Genomic DNA, 19,525 nt, shown 5'->3' with positions numbered 1-19,525 from the left:
CTTTCCGTGTTGGCACTTGGGAACCAGCTGCAGTAGGGCACTGGATCCCTGTTGATTAGTGGGAGAGACAGGCCTGTGGCTGGATCATCACAAGGCTTCAGGGCCAGTGCCATTCAGGGAACCCTAAAGGGGCTTCTCAGAGGAGACATGGAACTAACTGGGTGCTGACAATGAGTAAGGGTCTCTGTGGTGGAGAAGCAGGCAGAGGGCAATCATGAGGAATAACCACCTCAGCTACTCCTTCTGCAAAGGGGGAGCTGGGGAGGGATGACAGGGAAGTCCTACAGTCTGAGCCAACCATAACTAAAATGGGTAAATGGCTTGTACTTGAAGTCTGCTTGTGCTGGGGTAGAAAATAGTTGCACACATGGATCCAGGGTGAAATTTTCTGAACACTTATAGCAGGACGTTTGCTACAAGGAGTGGTGGAGAGGAGGTGGGAAGGTTCAGGCATGAGGCATTTCTGTTTGGAGACTGCCTCAGCAGACAGGGGATAGGTTCTTTGCCACTCAAGCCAGTAGCACATATATACAGAAGTGTGAGCACTCTGAGGCTGGTAGGGGCAGGGTAGCTCAGGGCTCATGGGGCCCAGCACACCATCTCCCTTCTCAAGCTGCCAGGCCGTGGCACATGTTCCCTCTCGGCATGGGATGCCTCTGCACTGTGTCCACCTGACCACTCCCCTTCCCCCTTCAGACCAGCCTGCCTGCCCGTCACCAGCTCCCTTGGACATATGTTCCTCAGCACTCCCCACCCCCACCTGTGACTAGTTCACACACCCAGTACAGCCCTTTCCCCAAAGCATCACAACTGTCCCTAGTCATCTAACACCGAATCTCACTGTGAGTCCCTGGAAGGCAGGATGAACCATCAGAATACAATCACTTACTCTGCCTGGGACAGAGGAAGACACATAAACATTTATTGGCAGAATACCTGATGGAATGAATGAGTGAATTCCTTGACACCAGTGGTCTGTTGCCTATTTAATACCTCCCTTTCTGCTGGGAAATGGTGAGGTTCAATAAACACTTCTGAGGTCAGAAGTGATAGTTTCTATGCATTTTGACTTTTCTTTGTACACGACATCTATTTATCATTATGGGATTTACCAAGGTCTTCTGACAAGCCAAGGGGTTATAGGTATTCACAATCCTCTCATCTTCATTGTGTTCGGCCATTCAAATATCCGGGGCAGACTGGGAAAGCAAAAGCAAGCAGCTCAAAAGAACCCCACTACAAGCCTTGGGTTGCCAAATCTCGAAGGTCAAAACTGGCAGAAGCTGATAGTCTTTTCATTTATTTTTCTTGATGCCCATCAGTGAAAACAATAGTAAAAGTTGTACCTGCCAGGAAAGGAATTGTCCTTTGTACTTAGTGGCAACCTTCACAGTTGAGATGCACTCCAACAGCTCATTCCTGCACCCTGGGAAGGATTATACCTCTGTCCCTGGGTGTGGGCAGAGGGTGGGAAGAAAATACTTTTCATTGATTAAACACTCTTGTGTGATCTTGGACTGGGCTTTAACTCTTAGACCCAGAACCTGGGATTCAGAATAGTTGCACTGCAGAACTACCATAAATCGATCGGGTGCCCCCCTTACCTAACACAGAATACCTACTATGTGCTAGGCATTCTGCCAGGCACTGTGAGGGATAAGAAGATGTGCATGCTGAGGTCTCTACCTTCAAGGTTTGTGGCTCGCAATTAGATAACAAAATATCAGATGAGTCTTCTTGGGAAAAACCTTTCCTGACTGGTTGAGAACAGATCTCAGTTTCCTTGGAGCCAGGCATGACAGCAGGGTTCAACTGCAAGGCCTCCTTGGAGAAATGTGAGCAAAAGAAAGATCTAAGAGATCTGTGTTCCCCTATATGTTACCCAGGACTATGGGAAAATCATTGACCCTCTCTGAGATTCAGTTTGCTCACCTGTAAAAAGGAGGACAGTAATATATATGACACAGATTGCAGAGAAGATGAGATGTGTTGATGGACGTAGATGCACCCGGTAACCTGAACACACACTATAGAGATAGTCACCATGAATATTAACAGCAGAGTGTCTACCTCCTGAGAACAAAAAGGAGTGCCATGACTCTGCTGTTAACCTGATACCTAGATAAGAGTCAACACAGACATTCTGAAGAGCAAGGATGGATGGTGGTTGGTGGGTGGCAGATGGATGGATGGGCACTCCCTCTGACTCTGAAAGGCCTGGCTCTCTCTAGTACACTCTGTATTCTTCTCAGTCCCCGGTGACCCTAAAAGCCACAGTCCTTTTGGAGAGAGAATAACATGCATGCCCTGAGCAGACCCACTGGTGGAGACCAGCCCCATACCTGGCTGTGGGTACCCCCAGCTCGCTGGGGGGTGGGGGGCCGCACAGGCAGAACTAGGCCAGCGTTGGAGAGCCTTGTCACGAGCATGACCACCCACGAAGGGAAGAATCATGACTGCACCCTGCACACAAGTCCATCTCACCTCTCCTAGCTTTCTGTTTGACTTCTCTCTTTACTGTTTAGCGAATGGTGACAGAAAGCTACCAGTTCATGTGATCAGCCCACACAAGCTGAGGTGTTAGCTGTGATTCTTAATTTCTGATGCACACCAGAATCCCTGTGCCATTTTCTAAAAATACTTAAGCTCATGGCCCTTCCCAAAACTAGTAACATCAGAAGCACTTAGGACAGGACTTATCCTAAGTATGAATTTTATTAAATGTGTGGTGCTGATTAGTATCTGAAAGCTCAAGACCTTCTGGGTCCAGAGACCTTAAAGTCCAGGTGCTCCAGAGGAGACTAGCATTTTAGCAGTTGCTTCAATATTACTACTCACAGGAGTAGAAAATGTGGTAAATCCAGACCCAGCCAGTGGGACTGGTACTTTGGGGTCCAGCTTAGGGAGCACAGGTGGTCTCTCTGAGGGGGAGGGGAGTGAAATTGCTGTCCCTGGCTGTCCTCACACAGATCCCCACAACCCTGAGCATTCTGCAGGGCCCGGGACCCCTGAAAGTGGCAGCGGCCGTGGGGGTGCGGTGAGAGGAGCGCAGGGCTATTAGCACTTGCTCTGCGAGCTCATTTCATCCTCACAACAGCTCTGTGACATGGGCCAATTATTACCATTTTACAAATGGGAAGCTGAGGCTCACGGAGATTCAGGGACTTGCCTAAGCTCGTGCTGCGTGTAGGAGCTACCTCCAAGCACACTCAGGACCCAAGTCCCGAGCCCGCGTTCTGCTCAGAGAACTCATGCTGTGCAACTGTCTCGGTGACCAGGTGCCCGGGGACTATGCCCCTGACAAGCCTTGGTGTGAGTTTTAAGGCTTTTACATTTATATTTAAAGCTTTTGAATGGCTCTCTCCTTTTAGTGTAAATCACCTAGACATTAAAGCCCTTACTGTGTATTTATCAGTGTGTTATTCAGACCAATGGGAAAAAGAGAGAAGCAGACACTATGAATGACTTTGAAAGTGAGAAAACGCTGGGCCTGAAATTAAATCATTGTGACACTGCCACTCGGGGCATCAATTTCAATAAATAATCACCTTTTCTCTTTCCAATCCTGTTTATCAGGCAGGCAGGATTCGAGAACTTTGGCTGTTGGGAGAGGCTGAATTCCACAGGCCTCTGATTTCCCCACGCAGGCCAGACTTGCCACATGGCCCTGGGCTGGCTGAAGTTAAACCCAGCCCAGGTCAGCAAAGGCACCCAGGCATCTTTCCAGAAGCAAGTCCCTTGTGGCATCTCTCCACGTTGCTCTACCCTGCTCCTAGCTTCCCCGCCTCCTTCTGAGACCATCAGTCTATTTACATGAGTGGTGGAAGGTCTCTGGTGGCCAGACTGGGGGGTGGGGGTGGGGGGCAAAGAGCAGGAGTCTGGGGTGGGGAAAATGATTTCCTGTTCTCCAGTCTTGAGTGGAAACCTGAAGTGGAGTCACTGGTGTGTAGGATGGAGGAAGGAGGAAGAGTGCAGCCAGAATCTCCACTTTAGAAGGTAAGAAGCTGAGGCTGGGAAGAGATGCAAATGGGCGGTGGAACCAGGCCTGACACGGCGCCTTCAGACACCCACACATCAGGCTCACTTTGGGTTAAATGCCTTTGGCAGGCCTCCTATTAGGATTGTTACTAGTTTTAAAGCTCCGATCTTTGGTCAGAACTGACTGTTTTAAATAAATGTGGAAGCTGTGTGGGTACCCAGCATGGACAGATTTTTTTTCACTTCGGGAGGGTGGCTGCAGATTTTAATGGAAGAGCAGTGAATTTGAGGATTTCTTGATGCAGCTGTTCAGCCGGGTGACAGACAGATGGGAGCTCAGGAGGGCTGGGCTCTGGAGTGCTGACAGGGGCATGAGTCCTGGCCTTGCCAGGAGCATGACATTTGACCTTCATCACGTCACATCGTGCCTCTAGCCCTTGGCTTCCCCACCAGGAAATCAATGGGTGAGATGGAACTCAATTCTCCTCTGTGTAGGGGTTAAGGTCCTGCAGAAAGGTGAAGCTTTATGCTGAGAAGAATCTTATTCTCTGCCATCCTTTTTGCACTGTTAAATGGCCCTGACGGGTTATGTTGGCTGAAGCCCGAGTATCACCAAATCCTTTAGGTTTAAAACATCTTTTCCTGTATTAGTAATTCAAATGATTGGCAACTTCCATCCTCTCAGGGCCCAATTCTTCTCTCCACACACTGTGCAGTTCCGGTCACACCTAATACAGTCCCCAGATACACAGGCTGCAGGAGAAGGCTACACACTGGGAGAGGAAAGGAGCCTTGTGAAGGGTATCCAGGGAGGAGCCCTGGAGAGTTGCTCCCATAGCCTGAGACACCACCAGTCCTTGAGCTTATATTCCTGAGTCCAGGAGGTGCCAATTTCACACTGCCCATCACTGCTGGATTGCTCTTTCTAAAACAGCTTTCAGCAGAAAGGAAGCCAGCACAGGAGGCAGAAGCAGGAGCTAGGCTGCCTGTGCTGGCTTGGCCAGCTGGTGATCTTAGCTCGCCTCCTAGTATCTCTGGGCCCCAATTTATAAACACCTGCACAAGCATGTGCTGTCGCTATTACACTCATGTCTTCCTTACAGGCCTGGATGCTCCCTGAAAGCTGTGCCCGTGCTGTCTTTGGCTGTGTGTTTCTAGCACCTATTATGTAGGGGAAGCTCGATCCATGGTCATTAAGTGAATGTATGAACTGCAAAGGTTCTAGCATTTATTAAGAACCTACCACAGTTGGGCACTTAATAAGTGTGAGCCATTTTCCAGTTCACCATATTAAATAGGTATTATCAGATTCATTCAATTCATGGGAACTTTGTGGTCTCTCATTTATAGTGACAATGTCCTTTGACTGCTGGATTCTGCAGCCCGCAGGGCTGGGCTGTTTGACAGCCCGTTTCTGTGCTTCCTTGCTTCTGTGGCCATTCTGTCCCTGCAGATGAGCCGGACTGGGCACTCATTGTCATCTGTCCTTAGGAGACTCGGGCCAAACCCAGGCTGCCTTGGCAGATGTGGGCACTCATGCTCGGTGATTCATCAGACCTCATGCATGCTGCTGCTTTCCAGGGACTCGGAAGGGGCAGCTGCTGGGATTCCTGACTGCTTTCCGCTGCCTCCGGTCTCTCCCAGCAGGCTGCTGCTCCCCAGAGCTACACTGTGTGCTCACGACTTGGCGGTTTCTGGGGGACTTGGTGGCCCCAGACTTGTCATTCCTCAGCCCACTCCTATGAGTCAGGCTCTCCCGAGCCTACTTTGTTATGACAACTTTCTTCCTTGTTACTACAAATGCTGAATGTTGTTTTCCAAATAGTGGTCCCCAAATCACCATGTTCTGTTCTGAGAGGAAGTCAGCCCCATTTGTAATCACCATTGTCGTCAGTACAAGGATTTCACTGAGTCCCCCTTGCTACAGTGAGCACTGTGCTGGTGAGGTCATCTCTGACCTTAAGGGGCACGAGCCTCCAGAGAGGCAAACTGTGGAGGAGCTCAGAAGCAAAGGATTCGTGAGACTGGCACTGCCGCCATAGTCAGAGCAGATGCGTCTCAATCCTTTGAGATCCCAGATTCTGAGCAGAGCAAATTGGGGTGTTAAATAATGGCTTCTTTCATTTGCATCCTGATTAGAGTGTTTAAAACCCTTCACTTCCCTTATTGCACTGACCCCACAGCACCACAGAGCAGGGCCTCAACTGCCCCTCATTACAGATGGGGAAACTGAGATTTGGGATGGGATGAGGTTTCCTGCAATCACAGCTCATGAAAGGCAATGCTTTCATGGACCATCAAAGGCTGGCCTATTGTACCTCTGGTACCTCTATGGTCCTAACAAATTGAAAGTACCCAATAAAGAACAGTTCATGGAACCAGCAATTGAATTGTGAACTAGGACTTGCATTAGGGCTTTTATTCACAGCATACATAACCATTTTTATGTTGCACAACTGTGGCTTAATTGAGCTCTTCCAACAGGGGATAAAAAATAATCTGAAGTCAGGCTGGTTAGGTTCAGACCCACTCCATACTGTCTAGTTGGTGACCTTGGGCAGGTTATTTCATTTACCTCACTGAATTTCCTCTTGTGCAAAATGGAAAATAATAATGAAGGGAATGCTTCATTGTATTGTTGAGTATTAACTAATAAAATTCATGTAAAGTGCACAGCAGTGACTGGCTAGCACATCTAGGAAATGCTTAGTAAGTGTTTGCATTAGTTATTACTCAACAGGAGGGGCTGGGCCTATATATCTTTGTAACCCAGGAACTAGTACAGTGGTTGACACATACACATACACTGACACCCACCATGTGACCAAGGCCCCTCCCCCTCCTGGGCCTCAGTTCCCACACCTGTGAACTGACAAGGTCGAACCAGGTAAATTCCAGGCTTTCTGCCAGCTCTAAAATGTGCTATTTATTTCAATGGTCCTCAACAGGGGTGATTTTTGTCCCCCAGTGGACATCTGGCAATGTCTGGAGACTTTTTGTCACAACCAGGGGAGGTGCTGCTCGCACCTAGTAGGTAGAGGCCTGGGAAGCTGGGGACCATGCACAGGACAGAACCCACAAAAAGAATTATTGAGCCCCAGATTTGAATAGTGCTGAGGCTGAGTAACCCCAATACAACTCTACACAAATGCCCAGCTCTTTCAAATGCTGGACAAGTGCCTGTGTCCCCCAGCTCGCCAAGGTGTCCAGGGAGGAGAGCTCCTCATGCAGCAGGGCAGTCTGCGGATTGGCCCTCCAGCTGCCACTGCCCACCCTCACCACACTGATCTTGTTGGAGTGGGGCAGCTGGCTCGGGCCTCTTTAGTTGTTATTTGGAATCACTCCTGCTCATCACTAAACTCCAAGGTGCTCTGCCAGGGCTTGGGGAGAATATCTCTGCACAGAGAAGCAGGGAGGTGGCCTGAGGCCAAGGCCCCGTGGATGTCGGGGCAGCGGTAGGCAAAGCCACCAAGTCAGTGTGCTTGCCCCAGGACTCCTGCTCTCCTCCCCTGCCTCAGCTCCCACTCTCCAGTGGGGAGACCAACTCTGGCTATGGAAGAGTCGCCTTGGAAAGGAAATGCATTGGCCAGGGGGTTGGCCTGAGGCTGGAGGCCATGGCTGCCTTAGGGGGAGTTCACAGTCTACGTAAGCCATGTGGCCTGAGTCCGCTTGTTTCTCATCTCCTGTGGAGGGAAGACTGTCATCATCTGCCCCTGGGCTCACCTGTCTTAAAGCACCAAAGACTCTAGATCATCTCTTTTTGCAAAGTTCCTTCACCTCCCATTTCCTCTTTCCTGACCCTACCCTTTCCCCCTGAGTTCTGCAGAGAGGATATGGGTTTCCTGGAAAGAGCAAGACTAGGGAAGGGGAGATCTGGAGTCCAGTTTGGGCCATATCACTTCCCAATTCCCCTCTCTGCCTAGTTTCTCATGAGAACTCATAGGAAGATAAAGAGGGACAAACTCTTTGCAAGCCCTGTGGCTAGCTGTACTGAGTTGTTGTCTTCCTGACTGTTCTTTTTTTTTTTCTTTCACTTTTTTTTATTAAGGTATCATTGATATACACTCTAATGAAGATTTCACAAGAAAAACAATGTGGTTATTACATTCACCCTTATTATCAAGTCCCCCCTCCCATACCTTATTGCAGTCACTGTCCATCAGTGTAGTAAGATGCCACAGAGTCCCTGTTTGTTCCTAACTGTTCTATACAGGGGCCCAGGCCCTGCTACTCAGGAAGTGCTGAAGTCTCTCCAGCATTCTTCCTCTCACATGCTTGCATGTTCTCAGACTGCATTTCAGGGACACACTGAACTCCACTTCCCCTGTGACAGCAATGAGCCCCACCTGCAGTGAGTGCCTCAATAGCTTGACTGCTGGAAGTCCCAGCAGCCTCCAGCAGCACTCTCCAATCTCTGCCAGGTCAAGTGTTGAGTGCAGAAATCAGAACAGCTCACGAGGCTGGACAAATGCTTATACGATACGATGGCACTGCAGCCAAAGCCACGTCCAGCCTCACCTACAGATGGGAGGCCTTCCCACCTGGCCTCTACACAAGAAAGGGAGGTCATGCTGGAGGGAGGCTTGGACCCAGAGGACAGCTCATCCACAGGGGTGGGCAGTCAGACACCCAATATTCCTGATTTCTTGTGAACAGAGCAAGAGGCACTTGGTGGCTGGGCCCCTCCTAAACAGCTGAACGAGGCATATCAGAGGCAAGATGATGGATATGAGGTTTGGTTGGGGGGAAAGCATCCTTCTGGAAGCCAAGATTTCATTCCTGCTGGGATTAGAGCAGCTTGTAGTTCTTTGAAGCACAGATAAATATACCTGGGTCAGTAGCAGGGGAGTAGTGTGGAGACTTCCAAGAGATTACTAAGGAGGCCATATGCTTTATTGGAAAAGCAGTAGGCAGATCTCCCAGCCTGAGCTAGCACACTATGGAGGTGGAGCATGGCGTCCATCATCTTCAGATGGGACCCCCTGAAAGGAATTTTCTTAAATGGTGGCTAAGTCTAGGCTTAGCTACAGATTGGAAGTCTTTCTCTTGCAACCATATGACAAAGAAGGATGTCTAATCCTTGTTGAGTACAAAGCGATCAGCTCTGGGGTCCCTCAAAACTGGGGTCTTAGGACAGTATTCATACTTATGGAACAAAAAAAAAGGCAGGCACAAAGATGCCCTGGTTCAAGTCTGCTTTCCAGTGTCACCACTAGAGGCCTTATGGGTCACTGAGTGACCAGGTGAATATCTCCTGGAAGTGGAGAAGAGTTCACTGTCATGGCTGTTGGGTGTGACTTCACTGCTGTGTAAGCCTTAGAGTATTCTGGAACATTTGTTCTAATCTCTAGTGAACTGATACCATGTGGCATCCCTGACGGATCCTGCTCTGGGGTCCCCCACTCCTGTAGGGCCTGCTCAGGTGACCACAATAGTTTTTTCTCTCCTTTTGCACCAAAATTCTGCAGTTGCCAGCATATTAGATTACTTTCATTTTGGCCTTTTTCACACTCCCCTTGGCTGTTTTCTTCTTGGCTCCGTCTGGATTTTGGGAAATGAGTATCTTTAACACCCACTCGTTAAATGCCCACTCTGCCAGATGGCCCCTGGCCTCTGGAAGGCCTACCAGCCCAGGCGGCCAGAAGGCCCCACAGATCAGTGCCCAAGACACTACCCAGGGAATGTTAGCAGTAATGGCTCAATCTGTACCCTACCCATTGGAGGATGATTGTGAGTTTTAAGTAGATGTCACCCCGGAAATTTGTAGCCAAAAGCAAAATTGCCTTTTCTGTATGATTTTGACTATGGTGAGGGACTTACCCATGCTTTCCAGGAGTGGGTACCAGGAGGATCTCCCGTCCAGCCTCGTTGTGGGGCAGCAGCTGGGCAACGTACCTCCCAGAGGGCTGCAGGTGCCTGTGCACCGAGACGGCCAGCCTGCAGTGCTCACTGCCGCTCCTCATCCACGGGCTCAGGATGGTGTGCTTGGAGTTTGCCGAGGTATTGAGCAGGAGGAAGGAGCCTGCCAAGAAACAGGGAAAGTGACTCTGTAGGTGTGTTCAGTCAGGAGAACCTGCATCATCTCCGTGCAGGATTTGGAGACCAACAGCACCCAAGCCCGTGGTGCTGGAGGCCTTTCTCACCTTGGCGCACACCCAGCCCTCCTCCCCCGCTCTTGGACTGTTCCTGCGGAGAGTAAAGCCTGAGGCAAGAGGATGGCGACCAGGGACTTGGGCTTTATAATCAGGCAGATCCACTTTCTCACCTTAGCTCCCCCATTACCAGCACTATATTATTGAGTCTCAGATTCTTCATCTGTAAAATGGGAATGAAAACATTTACTTCAAAGGGTGGTTGTGAGGATTATGTGAGGTTAGCATGGAGAGCACTCTACTTAGTTTTAGGTAGAGAGGAAGCACCGTAAAAAATGATGAGTTCTTTGACTTTGACTGTCTTGTTATAGGTAATAACTCACAGATTCTTTGCCAGCCAGTAGGCATAACTGACAATGTCTCACAGGAAATAGGAGAAGAATAGGGTAGCACCTAGTCCCCAAAGAGCGGCCAGAATCAGAAACCCAAGTGCCAAGACATTCTTAAGAGATTTACTCCCTGGTCTAGGGGGACAGCCTGAACAGAGTCACCCCCTCAGTAACTGTGCCAAGAGTAGAGCCAGAACATCAGTGCCACCTTGGAAACATCCATATAGGGTAGCTCCACACCCCCACAAACCAGGGCACTCCAGGGCATCCCAGGCCACCCTACAGGTCACAGTTTAAATCACAGCTAATTTGAGTTCTCCACATCACATTCAAACCTACTCTGGACACAATTTACATCTGTTGGACAATTCAGAGCTTCCCAGGAATGCATGGGATGGCTCTAGGCTCTCAGATCGTTATGACCAGTTCAAGATTTTTCTTGAGAGGCAGGTGGCTTGGAGAGGCAGCAGTTGGGTCACTTATTATGTGGCAGTTCAGCTCATGGCTCCTGCTCCTTCATTTACTAGCTGAGTGATCCTGGGCAAAGGATGAACTTTCTCAGGTTTCAGTTTCCTCATTTATAAAATGGGGTGAGAAGGGTTGGCTGAACTCAATAATCTCTTAAGGGTGCTTTTAGCTCTTAAGTCTAAGAATCAAGTGAATTTGCAACTGATCTCCACAAAGAAAGCCTTACAAGTCCCCCTGGTGCCATGCTGGTGGTAATTTTCCTCTGGGACAAGCCAACCCTAATTCCAGTAGCTCAGACCAAGTGCCCTACAAGAAACCTATATTCATGGGGATTACTGTCAGCATAAAAGCACAGCACCATTATATTGTTCCAGGCATTCCTTTGGATGCATCAATTTTACTTGCCACACTTCTGCACTGACGTTTTGGACCATCAGATGCTGCTTCTTTTGCAGTGGAAGCCTATCCTGACAAGATCCCTGAGTCCTCCAGTGGGACCTAGCTAATGAGTGCTCAGACTTCTCAAACCACCCCCAGCATTTCGAATTAAGTCTCCTTGGGCAGATAACCCAATTTACCAAGTAGGGAAATACAGTAGCAGCCTGCAATAGAGAATGATGCAGATGAAAGAAGAAATTCCTTCCAGAAGGCAAGTGTTTTCCAAGGAGAAGATGTTGCATCAGGAATTGGAGATATGTAATGTTCTGGAGGTAGATAAATGTGGCTTCTGATTAAAATCAGGATGAGGTCAGCACAACAGTGTTTCTCAGCTGGAACAGGGTCATGGGGTCCATATGGAAGCTGAATCCTCTATAATTGTTGGGAAGTTTCAGAGTGGCATCGGGGCTTTGAAAAGTGCTCTACCACCCTCAGTAAATAATCTATATTATTATCCTGTTTAACAATGGGGAAGACATTCTTGTCATGGGCACAGAAGTAAAAGAAAGGGTTTAGAATCAAAGACAGAATTGGAAAGGACTTAAAGATCATCTCATATAATGTCCTCACTTTTCTAGAGAAGGAGACTGGGGGTCAGAATGGGGAAACGACTTGTCTGAACTCTTAATCTGGAAGTCCACACCAGACTCCACCAGTTCTGTGGACTCCTCATCACTGCTCTTTCCCTAGTATCTTTCTCATTATCCCATTGTATCCTTTATCTCAAAATATGATCAGGCGCCTTGGGGCCAAGTTCTGTAGTTCAGAAACTCAGGGGAATGGGAAGGGAGAAAGAGACAGGCACTTGGGTAATGGACCAAATCCATTTGTTCGCTGGCTTCCTTACTCCTCGCTGCCCTCAGATTTCATTTATTGGATGTCTACTTTGACCCACCACCCAAGCATAGGCTCTGCCATGGGGACACAGACATAAACCAGTTCTGGCCTTCAAGGAACTCCAGGTCCAGTAGGGGTGATGAGTTATGAAATAACTATAATCAAAAGTAGAGGTTATAAAATCATAAGACACATACAGGTCAGCACTTTGGGAGGCTTCAGGAGACATTAGGTTCAGTTGGGGAGATTCATAAAGAAGATGACCTTTGAGCTAGGTCTTAAAGGGAGAGAAAAACAAAGGTATTGGCTGAACCGGCTGGGCAGGAGTTGAGAAAAGGGGAAAATGCTTAAAGGTAGAGAGTGTGTAGTGGCACTTGGCTGCAGAGTGGGGTTCATGAAGAGAAGGCTGGGAAATGAGGCTGGGGTGGTGGGGGCAGGATGAAATGATAGAGAACATTTAATTCCTGGCTGAAATGCTCCACTTAATTTTGTGGGCAACAGGAAACCGGAAAAGCTTTTTGAGCAGGAGAGTGACATCATCAGAATGGTGTTTCAGGAAGATTAATCTGGTATGGTTGGGGGAAGTGGAATCAACAGTGACCCAACCTATCAGACAGCACCAGTCTGCACTAGGCAAGGATGCAACTCAATGGAAATGTGATGGGTTTAGTATGTTACTGTTGCAAGCAAAGGTGCCACATTGGGGGCAGACTCTGAGATTGACTGGGGTCTCCAATACTAGATCAGTGTGTGTCTGGAGCAGGTGAGAGTCCTGGAAGCATTTCTTGGGGGCAGAGTCTTGCTCCAGACACCTCAGGGGTGTGATCTGGGGTTATGAGAATGTCACATATGTCACCCATAAGGGAGCAACAACTGTGCCCTGGTCTGAGACGGTATTCTGATGTTCTTAAGTTGGATTTAAACCAGTTTTTTTAGCTACAAAAGGAAAGAATGTGGGCAAAATAAAGGCAGTGCTCCCCTTCTTCTCAGAAAGATTTACATGCATGTGTGTGTAATACACTCACACACACAAGCACACATCCCTGGGAAATCCAGGTCCCGCAGGAGAAAATCAAGCTGCAGGTGCGGGCTCAGGGTGCCTTCCAGCAGCACCATGCCTCCTTCCTGGGTATGGAAACACACGTAAATTCTGTCCTTGTAATTCAGTACCTCAATAATGGGACTCTTTCAAAGGTGACTGGATGATGGATTATTTTCCCATTTCTAATATGGGAGATGATGTTTATATGAATTCTATTCTGTGCAACGGGACTGTCAATAAGAGACTGAGCTTAAAGTATTTTCACTCTCAATGAAACTCTACAGTTGAGAGCTATCTCTTCATCAGCAGCTTTCCTTTACCAAAAAAATAAAAAATAAATAAAGGAAAAAATACATTTCATAAGCTCCTTGGGATATTGTCAGTATAAATCTTTTAAAGTCAGGGAGAATTTATCTCTCTTCTCCCTCTTTTCTGTTTCCTGTTTATTTTGCTCAGAAAAGCTTGGGGCTGTGTGAAGGCTCCCGGGGTCCCTTCTAATTAAGAAGGACGGCCTGGCAGCTCACAGACCTTCCCCCAGTGTGGGCCACGGGGCAGTGGAGAAGCAGATCAAAGAGCCCTGCCTTATATGGTGCCAGGATCATGTTTTCCTTATTATTGGATCGTGTTGATACATTCAATGATTAAATATGAAATGGTTATTATTTTTACCTTGAGACACCAATACAGGGATGTGCTGCTCTCCTGTCAGCCAGCAAGGCTAAAATTATGGGCCAGAAACCAAGGGGCACGGACCTTGAGGTCAGAGAGTCTCTTTTATATCCTGGCTCTGTCTCTATCCAGTTGTAGGCTTGAAACAAGTAATTTTAAACTCTTTAAACCTTGGTTTGATCAGATTTACTATGTGCATAGCCTACCTCATAAGGCTATTGTGGAGATTTAATTAAGTAATATGCATAAAGTGGCTGGGACAGTGCCTGGCCCTTAGTAGATATGTGATAAATGTTGATTTCCTGCTTCAGGGGGTGTCTTAGTTTAGGGCTCCTTTCATCTGCCACTAAATTTGGAATCTGAAGGACTGAATTCGAGCCCTGGCTCTGCCACTACCAAGCTTGCTTTGTTTGTAAAATGAAAGGGCTGGAGAGAGTCTCTCTAAGGACCTTAACAGCTCTACTCTGTCAGTAATTCTATCTGCCTGCCTAGAATACTGTCAGACTAAAGGAACCATGTCAAGTCTCCAAGCCCCCAAGTCCTAAAGATTTCTCCTAATTTGCCTCTCTGAGGGATCTATACCAACAGTTTCAATCCGTTGGCCAAATACGCTTTGAACTGTGATTCCTTGCGTGCTGCTTCTTTTCTAGTTTATACACATATAGCCCTGGGAAGGGCTCCTGCCCCAGCATCATGTGTTTCTGTAGATGCTTCTGCTAGAAGGCTTGCACCACCTCTAAATGTCTGATATTTAACACCATGCTTGCCACATGACAGGTATTCAATGACTTTAAAAATAAACGTAACATATATATATATATACACATGGCAAGGGGTCAAATACTTCAGAATAGCCCATAATAATATTTTTTAAAAAGCTACCCCCAAATCATGCTCCTCTCACCAAGTCACAGAAACACTTTTGAGAGTCTCTAATGTCTTTTGTTGGCTGCCTTCATGATTCTAAATATTATCGTGGTCATAAAGTAATTTGTTGGTTCAACAACTGTAGACTCCTGTGTTGTTGATACAGTAAGAAAAATGACCTGGTTCCCCTTCTAATTCTTGATTTTTTTAATCCCTTTTTATTTTTATTAGTTACCTTTTGGACTTTACATGGCAAATGTATTGCCTGTTCATCAGCCTTAGCGGAACTGCCTGACGCTCCTGGCTGGACTTAAGGCTATCGGTCTTCCTGCCTTCTCCGCACTTACCTCCTCCATGTACATCTACCTCCCGCGTCAGCCCTGTTAGTCCTTTACATTGTCAAGGTTGTGTGAGAATGATTAAGGTCTTGTGTTTTGTTTATAGTTGATGCCGAACATTGAAAATCAATGAACAGAGCTTTTATACTGATGACTATATATTTTTTTACTGCAGTGAACAAGATTATAGTTATAATCCTTCTACAGGTCCAATAATATATCCCACTCCAGAATGTTTACAGCATCAGGATCAAATGGATATTCCCAGTCTCTCCCTCTCTTTCTTACATTGTCACTTAAGAAATTGTGGCACGTTTTAATTTGCCTTACATTTGAATCAGGATTTTCTTCTGCAGTTTGTTTTACCAGAAATTTCTAATTGCTTTTCTCTTTTACCTAGTTTATATCTGCCTTCTTTCTTCCTTTTTTCTCTTTTATTTTCTATCTGCTTTTTTGGCCATATAACTAACACTTCTATACATTCCTTGAAAAATCTCCCCCTTCTTGAAGACGTTGACTTCCTGTTTCAATGTGTACCAATTGCTTTTCTGGGCCTCCAGTTCAGCTATTATTCCAGAATTTCTTTCACTGGGTCTCATTATCCTCAGGAAATGCCCTCTGGGGGAAACTTCTTTGTGAATCTTTGAGTGCCTGAAATATTTTAATTTTGCCTTCACACTGGATTGATGGCTTTTCTGGCTATAGTTTCTGGATTAGAAATATTGCTTCAAAAATTTGAAGGTCTAGTTTCTGTGTTGTTTAGCATCTGTGACAGAGGAGAAGTCTGAGGCTGGTTGTATTGCTAATTTCTTTGTAATTAATCTGTTTTTTTGTCTTTGGAAGCTTTCAGAATCTTTCTTTAACCCTGAGGTGCTGCAGTTTCAATACAATATATCTAGTATGGATCTTAATAAATATTCCTCCTAGCATTTGGTGAGCTCTTTCAATCAGAAAACACATGTCTCCTTCATCTCTGATAAATTTGTTTTACTATTTCTCTAATACTTTCATTCCCCATTCTTTTCAGCTTTGAATCTTTCTAAAGAGATTGATCTTTCAAGTTAACCTCTTATCTAAATTACCTTTGTTTCCTTTGGGGTTGATTTTTTTTTATGTCATATTCACACTACTAGGTGCTTCATATGTGGGGTGATCCTGGATGAGTCCCTTATATTTAAAAGGGAGAGCTCGGGCACATTCACAGGAACCTCTATGTCCATAGATGGTGCTTGTTTCCTATGTCAGGACTGGCCTGGCGGCAAGTGCCCGGGGCAGGCCGCTTGCAGGTGCCCGCTCCCCAGTGCCAGCATGTTGGACGTGCTGCTCTGGGCATGAATAGTCCCACTAGTAGCCCTAATTCTTTCAGTCCACATGAATTTTTAGAGATGTGCTCCCATTTTATCTCCCCTGTGGGAAATTTTGTCTGGAAAAATTGGGTTGCAAAGTGGGTGGAGACCATATGGGTTAACACCACCACAGAGAAATCTCATTCTTCTTCCTGCTCTTATCCTGCCTTCCAGAGGATCCTTTATCAGTACCCAGTTGGGGTGCCTCCCAGCAGATGGGCTTCTCCCCTGCCCTCAGCCCCCTTCCACATCTTCTCAGCCATGGCGGCTTTGTTTCTCGCATCTGCTCTGCGTGCTCATGGTCCCCTCTCCTGTTCTGTTTGCTATGCAGAATTTATTCCTCTGTTGAATTTTTTATTATCACTTTAGTGGGGTTGCAGAAAAGAAGGAGACAAGTGTGTTCTCCATCTACCATCCTGAACCAGAAGCCTCTTAATAGTGTTCTTTGACTGAGAACATGAATCAATAAATGCATGGATGGACAGATTTCCAATTCAGTAAATCACACATAACCCTGGAACCACTGACCAAATGGACATATTGCAATTAAACGATTAAATCATTATTATATGCTATGACTCATTCAATTGATCATGATGCCATTCATATTAGGTGGGACCTAAGGAATAGCGGAAGTTTAACTGGAATAAGGACAAAGTGCAATGTGATGCATACGGGCCTCATACAGATGCATGCCACTAGATTCAGCATCGGGGAATGATGCTGTGCCATCCCCATCCCTCAAAGTATGTTCTACAGAACATCAGCCCCTCAGGTGTTAATAGGTGTTATAATAGAGCTCTGAGATCAAGTAAATTTGAAGATTACTGGGTTAAGAAAAAGTAAACAGGCTCTTAAGCTGCAGGACTTCTTAGAACCTTCAAATGCCAATAAGAGTTGTGACACTTCAAGAGTGGCAAATAAAATGAAAATTTCCCAGATTCTTTAGGCACAGAACTCTGGTTATTTGTACCATGGAATATGCTTTGGAAACCCTTCTCTAATCTATTTCTGCTCGGGAGACCATTTGCAGGAGTTAAAAAAGAGAAAAATATGAGAAAAAGAAGGTAGAGTAGAAGGTGAATATCTACATATCTGTCTCTATATATCATCTCTTAAATCTTAAATCTTCTGTTTATCTGGCTTTCAAAGTGTCTTCTTATCAAGAACTAAGCTCCTGAGCAGGATCATGTTTTTGGAAATGCTCCTTGGAGTTAGTGTGTTGGTCCCTCTACCTGAGGAAACTTAAAAACACTACATTCCATACTTGACTTTCACATGTCAGAGCTAGAAAGAAGCATGGTGGTCACATAGCTTCATCTCTTGCTGTCTGGGGGAAAAAATTAAGGAGCAAAAAAGTAAGTACTTACCCAAGTTCACACGCAAACTAGTGGTGGATCTGGGATTAGAAGAAAAATTTTCAGATTCCCTGTCCAGGGCAACACCTAGTATCTGTCTATCCAGGATAGATATCTATGATGGTATTTTTTTTCTCAAATGTCCTATGGCTTGGTCCCCAGTTGCCCCAGACATCAATCTCCTTTCTCTGCAGTCTCATAGCTCTGAGGACCAGGCTACGTAGATGGCTTCAAGGCTATCCACCTGACTGTCCCCTGAGGTCCTGACTAAGGCCGCGGCAGGTGGGACCCAGATAGACAGATCTTCCTTTGGAACTCACTCGAGGGGGCTGACTGTGGTCCCCAGTAAATGGGCAGTACTTGAGGTCTCCTCTGTTCATGTGGTCTTATGAAGTAGCCAAAGCAAATTAGGACCACTGAAAGAGCTCCCTTACTGTTTATTTTTCGAATTCTAATTCTGCTACCCTATGGAGCCTCAACTCAGGTATTAGGTTTTAGTGCAGAACTTTGAAATTCAGGGGAAGAATTAGGTGGACTGTCTTCACTGGCATGCTTTGCCTAATAGTGGGATAACTAAGGAATCCAGAATTCCAAAGGCCAAAGTCTTGTGAGTCATTTGGTCCGAACTTTTCACCTTGCAGATGAGGACACTCTGTCCAGGAAAGGGATATTCCTGGGTCCCATAGTGGGCAGCCAAGCTGTGTCAGGACCCAGCCCCTCCAGGGACAGCCCTGTGCATTTCTACTTTCTCACTCTGCTGGTATGTCAAATATTTGGAATTAGCTTTGCTACCCTCCACTGCCAGGACTTCTTTGCCTTTCTGCACCTTCATTGGGAAGCACTTTGCAGAGAAATGGTATCGGTTTTTGAAATCAAGTGATTAGAAAAACCAAGTGTGTTCATTAACAAAGGGAAAGGAGGTAGAGGGAGTTGATTTTTCTTGACAGCATTATTAATCTCACCACTATGAGTTCAGCTGTAGCCTAAAGTAGTAGTACATTTGCATGTTTGGTGGAGTTCTGTACATTGCCTCTCAGATTCAAGTCAAGTGAGGCAAAAGTTCCTTAGAAATGGTAAAATATATTCATGCTGTGTGTGTTGTATGGTAAATATATGTATAAGTGTGTGTGTGTGTGTGTGTGTGTTTATTTAGACCCCCTTTTAGATCTCTGACCCTGTTAGAAAGAATAAACCTTTTGGAGGAGACACACAGGTTTTTTTTGTTTTTAACCAACAGTCTTCACTTAGGAAAGAGGGGAAAAGCCAACAATCTGTACATACTGCATGTGTGTCCTGGGGTGTCAGCAAGAAAAGATAATAGAAGGCAGAGCAAATAAATAGAGGAAACAGAAGCTAAAGTGCTGAGAAACCTTTTTTTCCCCTAAAAGCTCATTTTGGTAATCCTCAGGGAAAATAGAAAAGCACTTGATCTGACGAGAGGGAGAAAGGAGAAGCCAAATGAAAACTAAACATTTGATTTAATTCAATGAGAAGCAGGAGGAAGGGGAGATAAAAATTATCTGCTACAGGTGGGGTAGGGAAGGGAAGCAGTCTGGGGACAAAGTGCCTTCAGTGGAACAAAATCCATTTTGGAAGGAGAGAAGCTCGAAATCAAGTTTTCCCCTTTTCTATGTAGGTTTTTAGATCTGGAATCACATTGTTCAATTTTTGCTTTAAGTCCCAGATGTCAGGGTATAAAAATT

General features: G+C 46.2%; 1 protein-coding gene across 1 annotated transcript in view; it reads right to left on the bottom strand.

Annotated features, from left to right (window-relative positions):
* ALK (ALK receptor tyrosine kinase) overlaps positions 1–19,525 on the bottom strand; it is a 650,534-nt gene that overhangs the window by 286,696 nt on the left and 344,313 nt on the right. Inside the window, exon 4 of the mRNA XM_073214828.1 lies at positions 9,799–10,000. Within this exon, the coding sequence (XP_073070929.1) occupies positions 9,799–10,000 (202 nt within the window). The remainder of the gene's footprint in view (positions 1–9,798; positions 10,001–19,525) is intronic.

This window comes from Manis javanica, chromosome 1 (genome assembly GCF_040802235.1).
Source record: "Manis javanica isolate MJ-LG chromosome 1, MJ_LKY, whole genome shotgun sequence".
Taxonomy (NCBI): Eukaryota; Metazoa; Chordata; class Mammalia; order Pholidota; family Manidae; genus Manis; species Manis javanica.
This window is presented reverse-complemented; position numbering and strand designations above follow the sequence as displayed.